At 39.4% G+C, this 9,659-nt stretch overlaps 1 protein-coding gene across 1 annotated transcript; it reads right to left on the reverse strand.

The window, feature by feature from the left end:
* Positions 1 to 1,856: 1,856 nt before the first annotated feature.
* On the reverse strand, positions 1,857 to 6,477 carry tppp2 (tubulin polymerization-promoting protein family member 2). Its single transcript, XM_037690331.1, has 4 exons — positions 6,338 to 6,477; positions 4,697 to 4,888; positions 3,537 to 3,690; positions 1,857 to 2,597 (listed from the first exon to the last, which is right to left on the reverse strand). The coding sequence occupies exons 2-4, from the start codon at positions 4,885 to 4,887 to the stop codon at positions 2,406 to 2,408; spliced, it is 537 nt and encodes a 178-aa protein (XP_037546259.1). The 5' UTR covers position 4,888; positions 6,338 to 6,477; the 3' UTR covers positions 1,857 to 2,405.
* Between the last annotated feature and the right edge of the window lie 3,182 nt (positions 6,478 to 9,659).

Here is a 9,659-nt window from a genome sequence, read left to right on the forward strand (position 1 = left end):
GGTTGAACTATGTTTATAGAAAATGTTTGCTAATTCTAACTAGTTGACCTTTAAATATAATCTCATAGTAGCTAAAGATAATTTTACAAGTTCACATTTGATAAATTACAAGCAATCAAATCAGGCCAGAGAGCAGACTGATTAACATAAATAAAGCTAGAACACAGCTCTTTAATTTAGACAATATAGGTTGACTAAGTAAAATCAAATTAAGAGTATAACCATGATCCAAATAAAAACGAACATAAGTTAGATAATATAATTATTCCTAGAAATAAACAACTATTTCAAATCAGTGTTATCACAAAGGTATAATCACGTTAAACAAACAGTGTTAACAGTTTAAACGCAGACACAGAAACTAAGATGAATCTGCCTTAAAAACAATCACCAGGCCTCCAACAGATATTGAATTAACACCCAGGAGGTAGGTAATAATTAATAGTTATTAATTATTACGTATAAACAATTTAGACACAAATCATTTTATATCCCTAAAGTATAATAGCAAGTTAAACTTTAAACAAAAGCCGATTTCGGTGTACCAAAACTTATCTGAAATATAGACGTCAACGTCCTTGAGGGGGCGGGCTAAGTCGTAACCATAGCGACAGAAGCTGAACCAATCAGGAAGCTAGCCTTCTCAAACGGGGATAAAAGGCCGGAAATGACGCACGCCCACCGAGCATTTTCTGGGAGGCGCACACGAGGCGGTTCGTTCTTAATGCTCCATTTATATGCATATATCTTATTAATGTAATTGTTTGTCTCTGAATATCTGTAACCCATGTTGTGTCAAATAAATCTTTTATACGAAGGGCGACGCCTCCGCCGTTTTGAACACGACGTGGTATTCTATCCACGACAACCCATACACAAACAGAGTGGTGTAGTGTATGCAGTCCAATGCAGCGAGGACTGTCCAGACCTCTACATTGGGGAAAATAAAGAGCCTCTTTACAGACACATGACTCAACACAGGAGAGCCACCTCCTCTGGACAAGATTCAGCTGTTCACTTCCACCTCACAGATAAGGGACACTGCACATTTTGGACCGAGAACACAGATGGTTTGAGAGGGGAGGGAAGGAAGTAATTTATGTAAAAAGGGAAAAGCCATCTCTTAACAGAGAAGGGGGCCTCAGATTTCCACTTTCAAAAACCTATAATGCAACTTTAAGACAGATTCCCAGATGGTTTTCACTCTTTATGGAAACAGAGGGGTCTCATCTATGAATTAGAGTAACAAAGACCTTAAGAAACCCCTACTGTAAAGGTGTTGAGGTGTGACTTGTCAAATCTACATGTGTGTGTGTGTGTGTGTGTCTTATCTCACTCAGCTTTATAACCTGAATCTCTCACTTACTGCTCATTGAATTGAGAAAACTCCTCGGATGAAGAGCAAAACGTCTTCTGTTATAAATACAGTCCTGTTGTTTTTGTATTGAATGTTTTTTGAACTTCCAGTCCATACATACCCCTTTGGTATAGTACCCTGGACAAAGGAAGCAACAGAAGCTATTCAAGGAAAGAAGTGTCTTATCATGTATAGTTAGGGTTAGGGTTAGGGTTATGCATGGTAAAAATAAAGCTCTTGCAGAGCATCTACCACCAGCACATTGAGGAAGTGGCTAAAATTAACAGATCCAACCAGTAGCTAAAAAGGACTGCACTGAAGGACAGCAAGGAGACGCTAACTGTGGCATCACTATTTAAAGATGTTTCTCACTGAAATGATGACAGGATGGAAGAGTTTATAAGATCCAGTTAAACTTATTTCAAAATGCATTTTAGGAACATTCACAACAAACTATTACTCAGAGAGAATATTAACATTGTTTATTCAGTTAGCTTGCAAATAAAATCAAACAACATGAAATGATACATCACATGACCAAAAGTTTTATATCAAAATAAAAAGGAAGACACACTGAACCAACACAGAATGAAATAATACTCTGTGGAATTTATTGTCATTTCATCATTAAAGTGTCATTTAAAGTTTTCAGTTGCTTGCTTAATTAAAATAAAATATAAATCTAACATATCTGTATTTAATTCTGTGAGTAGAGTAACAAGCTGTGGTTTTCCACCTAAAGCTTAGCATAGCAGGTAAAAGTGTTGCGGCGTCACTTCATGAAACCTACTTCTCTTTTTACTATAACTTAGCATATCAGTGCAATAAATCAGAACATTTGCACATGAGGCTGCATCCAAGGCACATGTTAACATATCAGAATGATAATAGAGCAAAAGTTAGTTACACTAGAAAGCAAATGGCATTTATTTTGTCCCTATGAAGTAACAGACAACTTGTTATATACATGCTATAAACCATCAAATTGATGCTCTAGACTTTTCTTTACTCTGAAAAATTGTTAGTACATTGGTTGGCATAATTCTGGCTATGCATTTTTTACTTTGTCATCATAAGTGCCACTACCCTTATAAGCTGACACAAATCCACTGGTGTCTGGGATGTCCTGACGCCCTGACTTTCCTTTGCCTTTGCCCGACTCATCAAAGCGCTCCTTGTGTGAACCGGTGTACTTGGTTGTATCAGTCAGCCTGTCCACCGCTGCTGCCTTCGCCGCTTTCTAAAACCAAAGGGGAAGTTAAGTTCAGAGTGAATTCTCTTTGAAAGCAGACACACACGTTGATAGAATGATGACTGACATGTAGGGTAACAAAAATGTGAGTGGTTCCATCTACTGGTTTATCTATGAACAACACCAGGGCCCACAAATTCCAGAATATGTGAGAGCCAAACGGATTTATTTATAAGCAAGCAAATATGTGCATAGGTTGTCTGAAATCTGGCAAACTTTCTATTCTTCTTGATATTTTGTTCAGGATCCCTTCATATCCTGAAGGGATAGGGATGGGGAGTGGTGGCGCAGAGGTTAGAGAGGTGGCCCTGTGATCCGAAGATCGCGGTTCACGCCCCGGCCCCGACAACATCAAAATTGTGGGTGGGGTCGGTGAAACACCCACACTTGTCCCCACCCTCATTCGCCCCACTCTGGGCCCATGAGCAAGGCCCTTAACCCCCACCATGTGCTCCCTAAACAGGTCTCTCTTGAAAATGAGTTCTCGTGGCTCAATGAGACTACCTGGATAAATAAAGGCTTAATGAAAAAATATATATATATTTTGTTCAGGATCCCTTCATATAGAAAATCAATGGCAAATGCATCACAGTTATTCCAAGCATATTCACTTTTCAGTTTGCGGAGCATGAGTGGAGCAGTATTTAGTACATACAGAAAAAAAATGCTTAACTAAAAAATATATGAAAATGAAAGGGAATGCAGTGAAAACATTATGAACGTGAAAATGTTTGTTGGCTTCCTCATCATAACATAACACTTTTGACCATATTACAAACATGTTTTTAATTGCTTTGTAGCTGTAAATATAATTTTACTAAAGCAAACCAATCAAAAACCGTTCATGTGCCGTGACAGACAAGTGGAGTTTTTAGATGCTGTGGATATAAAGGCAGTAGGAGTGATACTATTGTGACTTTAACTCACGGTGATGCCGGCATTGGCAGGTTCCTTCCCAACAAGGAGCCCATAGATCTGCTGAAGTGCCTCCTCTTTGCTCTTCCCTTTAAAACGCTTCAAAGCCAACTCAGTCAGGGCCTGGTTGAACTGCTCAAATGTAATCACACGAGCAGACTTTGCCCTAAAGAAATACACAGGGTTTCATTTAATAAACGTAGACAGATGTCCCATTCCATTGTGGATGCTAGAACATGTCACTATTATTAGGGATGCACAATATTATCGGCATGGTATCGGCCGGTATTAGCCCTAAAGTTCAATTTTGGACATCGGCCATTCCATTAAAATAACTTGCCGATATAAAAAGCACTGTTTTTGCTTGCAGCCGCAGCACAACATGATGATGTCACGTGCGCCTACCCGATCTCACGGCGGAGAGGAAAATTCAAAATGTTGGCAGTGTGGAAGTTTTATTTTTTGTTGGTGAGGATGTTGGATTCCGAAGATTTATAGACTATGTTGAGCCTCGCTACATCATCCTTAGTCAGAGACATTTTTCTGACGTAACGTTACCCAAGTTACAAGCTGTCATTTTCGACGTCATTGAGAAGCTAATAGCCGATAGCACGACTTGTTGGGTGAGTTTTACCACAGATATTTGGACGTCGTGTTAGCCCCGTCAGCATGATTAGTCTTATGGAACAATGGATAGACAAAAACTTTGAACTTAAAAAGGGTGTTCTTTATGTACAGGAGTGCAGAGGATTCCACACTGTAGCTAGGAACCTGGAACAAGCCTCCACAAGTGAGACAGCATCGCAGGTGACTAATGCTAATAAATAACATTTAACACTTTTCATTTAATATAAGTCAAAGTGCTATGCATATCATATGGCTGTAACTGAATATATGTCACCAGCTCTTACAGCTGTTGCACAATTTTTGTAGCAAATAAGCCTAAATAAGAGGGTTATGTTCTGACAAAGGAACATATGTAAAATATCGGTATCGGTTATCTGCCAAATAAGTTTTAATATATTGGATATTGGCCAAAAATCCAATATCATGCATCCCTAATTATTAGTAAACATACAAAGCACAAATATTGAACTTTTTACAGTTGCTGCTTTTGACCAAACTATAAATATATTGGTTGTGAAAAGTTCATGAACTGACTTTGACCTTACTTGACTTTGCTGAAAACTATATCAACATCAGTGGTGGTGACGTTCTTGCCGTCGATGATGAGGCAGTCTTTGCAAAGCTTTGCAAAGTTTTTGCCATTCATCTCCTTCCCCGTAGCTTTGGTGTCTCCATGGATGGCAAACTTCTGGAAGGAGCTCTCCACCTCTGCTGTGGACACCGAGCCTTCAGCCATGCTAGCAGATATAGACACACACCTTCTGGTCAGCGAAAACAATACCATACCATACCATACCATACCATTTTATTTATAGAGCACTTAAAACAGTGACAAGGCCAACCAAAGTGCTGTACAGACAGAACAACAGGTAACACACAAAGCAAAATATAAAATTAAGTAAATCAGAATATAGACATAAAAACGATGCAGATAATGATGACAAACCAGTGTGGAGCATACAGGTTCAAAACACAGATCATCTGGTGTTGAAAGCTACCGAATACTAGTGGGTTTTTAAACGGGACTTGAAAACCGAGAAGGAGGGGGCCTGTCTGACAAGCAGAGGTAACTCGTTCCAGAGTCTTGGTCCTGCTATAGAGAAGGCCCTGTCACCTCTGTGCTTAAGACGAGTTCCTGGAACTGTGAGGTGCAACTGGTCCGCTGACCTCAGGGAAAGTGGTGGAACATACGGTTGTAGCAGATCAGAGAGATGGGGGGGGGGGGGGGGGGGAAACTGTTCAGTGATTTGTAGACATACATGAGTATTTTGAACTGAATTTGAAAGTGAACCGGTAACCAGTGCAGTGAGTGCACAATAAAACGAATGGTACAGAAAATGAATTGACCGTCCACAGTCCATGGATCAGTTCAATGATTTATAAAACAGACAATCATATCAGATAAAAAGTGGCCTTGAACTTCATCTGCTTCTTCATTTGTTTCATCTCGTAAAACAATTTGTGAAATTACAAACTTCAATCCAATTTCAAAGGGCTGCTTGCTTGCCAAAGTACTGCAGCACTGGCTTGATTTGCTCTTTCCATTAAACACACACATTTGCTGATACACACTTGAAGCATCCATCATTATACCAGTGTTACTGAGGCTGCTCTTAAGCCAATTTAATCCAATCAAGTCATTTTCCAAATGGCTTCTTTGCTCTTTTGGTCTACAGTGGTTAACCACATGTTCAGCCGTTTGTTTTTCCTATTCTCTCTGGCATTAGTGAGTGGCCTATCTAAAGGTATGATGAAATAATATTTTTTAAAAAGTACAATTTGTAAGGAAATGGGTTAAACTCTTGGATTAAAAAACATTTACATGCGCACATGTGATCTGGTCTGGACCTACGCAACAGTCCAGCTAATGCATGTCTATTCACAATAAATGTGTTTTTTTTTACCTAAATGAATGTAAAAACCTTAATTTTTGTTATATATTTCTTTCTTGTTGTCTGTTTTTCATTGGTAGAGGAACACAAACAGCGTGTTGGGATAACATTGCAAAGCAACGCAACATCCATCCTGACTCTTGAAAGATGGTAAACACTATTTGCATTGCTGATGCGTGAGCTGAACCAAGACAACAACTGGCTCTATAATGTTTGTTTTTCTCCCTCTTTCTGTTCCTGCCTGGATCTGAGATTCTAGCAGTGATGCCTGAACCCACAAAACATAAGACGTACCTGCTGTCGTAAAGGCAGAGATGTGGCGTAATATTTAGGGAAATTCTCAATGAGCTGCTTCCCCCTCTGTCGTCCTCTTTGTCCTCTAGTTCTCCTCCTTCCTGCCACTCCCAGGCTTCCCCTGTGATGAGAGACACAGAGAGGCAAGAGGCGAGAGGGAAAGGGGGTGGGGGTAGTAGGAGGGAGAAAGTACGGACCAGCACAGCCAATGACATCATTGGTGCTCAGCCCTCTGTAGTTCAGTCTCATCAGCTTCCTTTTTCTTGTAAACAAGGTCTTTGTCATAGGGGTTAGTATCAGTTTGTTTTAATTTTATCATTGTCCAAGATTCTATTTAGCTTGTTCTAAATTGTCTATTTTTTATTTGAGCTCAAATAAAGACACTTTTTTTAACTTTATTTGTTCAAAAGCAATTATTATCCTTTTAACCGATCTGCAAGAGTAAAATCATTATCCAAATATCTGTGATACGTTTAACACATTCCATTAAAAAACTCTTGTTTTGGCATTTTCCATTCAACTGTCATCACAAGAGCCCCATTGTTTTGACAAAGATGAGAGGTTGTCTTTACAGAACAATGAGTGCAGAAAACAAAAAGCTAATGAGTTATAGGAATTTTAGGCTTGCCATTTTAGCTTCATACTATTAAAACTTTATGTGAGAGATAATAAAAGTGAAAAAAAAAACAGCTTCAGCACTTCCTGCTTGCTCTCGACGAAGACGGTCGCTTCACCTGCTCCTGCCTCCCTCATGCTTTTTGCTTTCTTGTCCTGTAAATCTTTTTCAGAGCCTCTCTCTACATATTTTCTGAATTGTAAATCATGGATTTGGTCAGCTGATCTCTCAACGCAATTAATACAATTTTCTCAATGAGAAGACAGAGTGAAGGAGAGCCCTCATGCCCTGAAGGGACATTTGCTTCGGGATACACCATGGATTCCTGGGGCCAGAGAAAGATGGTGTGTCTGTCCGTATTATCCGTTGAGAATGTAGAAGACGCGTACATAATTGGAATTATGATAGCGGGATTTCTGGTTTTTGGAATCAGTGGGTTTCTGGCTTATTGACAAATACGGAAGACATCGGCACGGCAGCAGATCTGGCAATTTTGAAGCTGCCTGCCATGTGTGAAGGAATGTGCAGTGCTTCGAGCACCCAGACGCAGATGCTTTGTAAGTTGGATGCAATTTCTGAGAATCGCAGGCCACTTGTGGCTTCTTGAACTTGCTGGCATGAAGGATTCGAGATTGGGAAAGGCTACAAGCACGGCCCTGCGGAATGACCACAAATCTGACTGTTCGGATTTGCCATTGGGAAGTACCAGCAGAACTTTTGAAGGCACTTTGAAGTGTGACCACAGTTTCCTATATTTACAGTCAGCATTACTTGCTGACAAAAATTGTATGTACTTATGTATTACTATTAACACTAATAAAAATGTCCTGATGCATGCTCAATAATCCAGGTAGAAAATCTAAAAAAGTTAAATCTGGTCCTCTGGACATTAAAAAATAAAACTGACTCCAGTCAGCCATCAGGTGAAAAGGAGGAACCCAGACCAGTGGTCATTCCGTATGTTGAGGGAGTATCAGAGAAACTGAGACGTTTATTTTCTAAACATAACGTCCCAGTGGCTTTTAAACCCCAAAATACATTAAAGACTGGTTCATCCCAAAGATCCAGTCCCCTGGCACAAACAGAGTAATGTTGTGTATGCTGTTCAGTGTCAGGAGGGCTGTGATCAGTCTTACATCGGGGAAACTAAACAGCCACTGGCCAAAAGGATGGCCAAGCACAGAAGATCAACATCATCAGGCCAGGACTCTGCGGTCTACACTCATCTCCAGGCCAGCGGTCACTCTTTCAGGGATGAAGATGTTCACATCCTGGACAGAGAGGAACGATGGTTTGAGAGAGGAATAAAGGAGGCCATCTTTGTGAAAAGAAATTGTCCATCATTAAACAGGGGTGGAGGCCTCCAGGTTCAACTGTCCCCCTCTTACAATGCTGTGATTGCTAGTATCACTCAGACCCCTGTGAATAGTAAACAGCCATCAGTGTGCTAATGATCCATCGTTAGGCTGATGGTCCTTCTTGACCATATGAGAAGCTGGTTTTGGTTGTCAGCAGCAAAACTGGTTGATCCACTCTGAGAAGGTGCTATTTAAGAGACTGAACTGAATACAGCACCTTAGACTAAGGAAGTCTCTCGGATGAAAGATGAAACATTTCTACATATTTTTTGTTGTTTTGCTTTGTTTTGTTTTTTGAATGTCCAGAGGACCAAATTTAACTTTTTTAGACTAATAAAAATGTTTATATATTATAAATATATATTATGTTATGATTACTGGTTATGGTTATGATGTATAAAGAAGAATGGGATTAATATTTTTGTTATTTTAATGCTAATGTAGTTAATCAAAAGTATACAGACATTTTATTAGGCCCTCTGAAGATCACATAATCCTTCCAGAATGGAGCCTATTGTCCTAAAATGGTGTTAATGGAAACAACATTTAGGAGCTAAATAAGTAGCTTCTAGACACTCTCTTAAATTCTCTACAGCTGGATACTACCTGAACAATTTACTTTCTATAAACATGAAATGGCTAAAAGTAACTGGCCAGCCATTACATGCTTACCTAGCTATTAACAATTTGACATATTTATCAAAATAGAATGTAACTAATCTAGTTTCTGAAAAATATACTGCTTTTAAGATTAAGCTAAAATAAGACTTTTGTATTAATGTTTCACAACTTTTATGTCCTTTTCTTGACCCCACATTGTTAATTTTAGGTTTGAAATATGTTCCTGTGAGAACCCTTGTGTTTTGAGCTTTGTTCACATTATAAACACGGCAGGTTGTTTTCACATCAGGCACCACCATGAAACTCAGTTCTCTGTCAGTGTGAAGGACACGGTCTTCAAATTATATTATACGGAAAAACACAATCATCACTTTTTATAATTAGAATTGAAGTCACGATTAGAGTCCAGGGTGAGATATCTGACAGACTTTATCCTCTATGTGATTGTACAGTTGCACATCTTTCACTGATCTCACATGAGTTGTTGGTTAATGAATGTGATGAAGAGAGAGAGAGAGTGTGGTGATGGTGGGGGGTCCAAGTACATGACAAAACTCATGGTCCTTTCATCCATCCATCCATCCATCTATCTATCCATCCATCCATCCATCTATCCATCCATCCATCCATCCATAAGTCTGTCCATCCATCATTCATCCATCCATCCATCCATCTATCCATCCATAAGTCCGTCCATCCATCATTCATCCATCCATCCATCCATCCA

The sequence above is a fragment of the Nematolebias whitei genome, chromosome 16 (genome assembly GCF_014905685.2).
Source record: "Nematolebias whitei isolate Nwh7 chromosome 16, NemWhi1, whole genome shotgun sequence".
NCBI classification, from domain to species: Eukaryota; Metazoa; Chordata; class Actinopteri; order Cyprinodontiformes; family Rivulidae; genus Nematolebias; species Nematolebias whitei.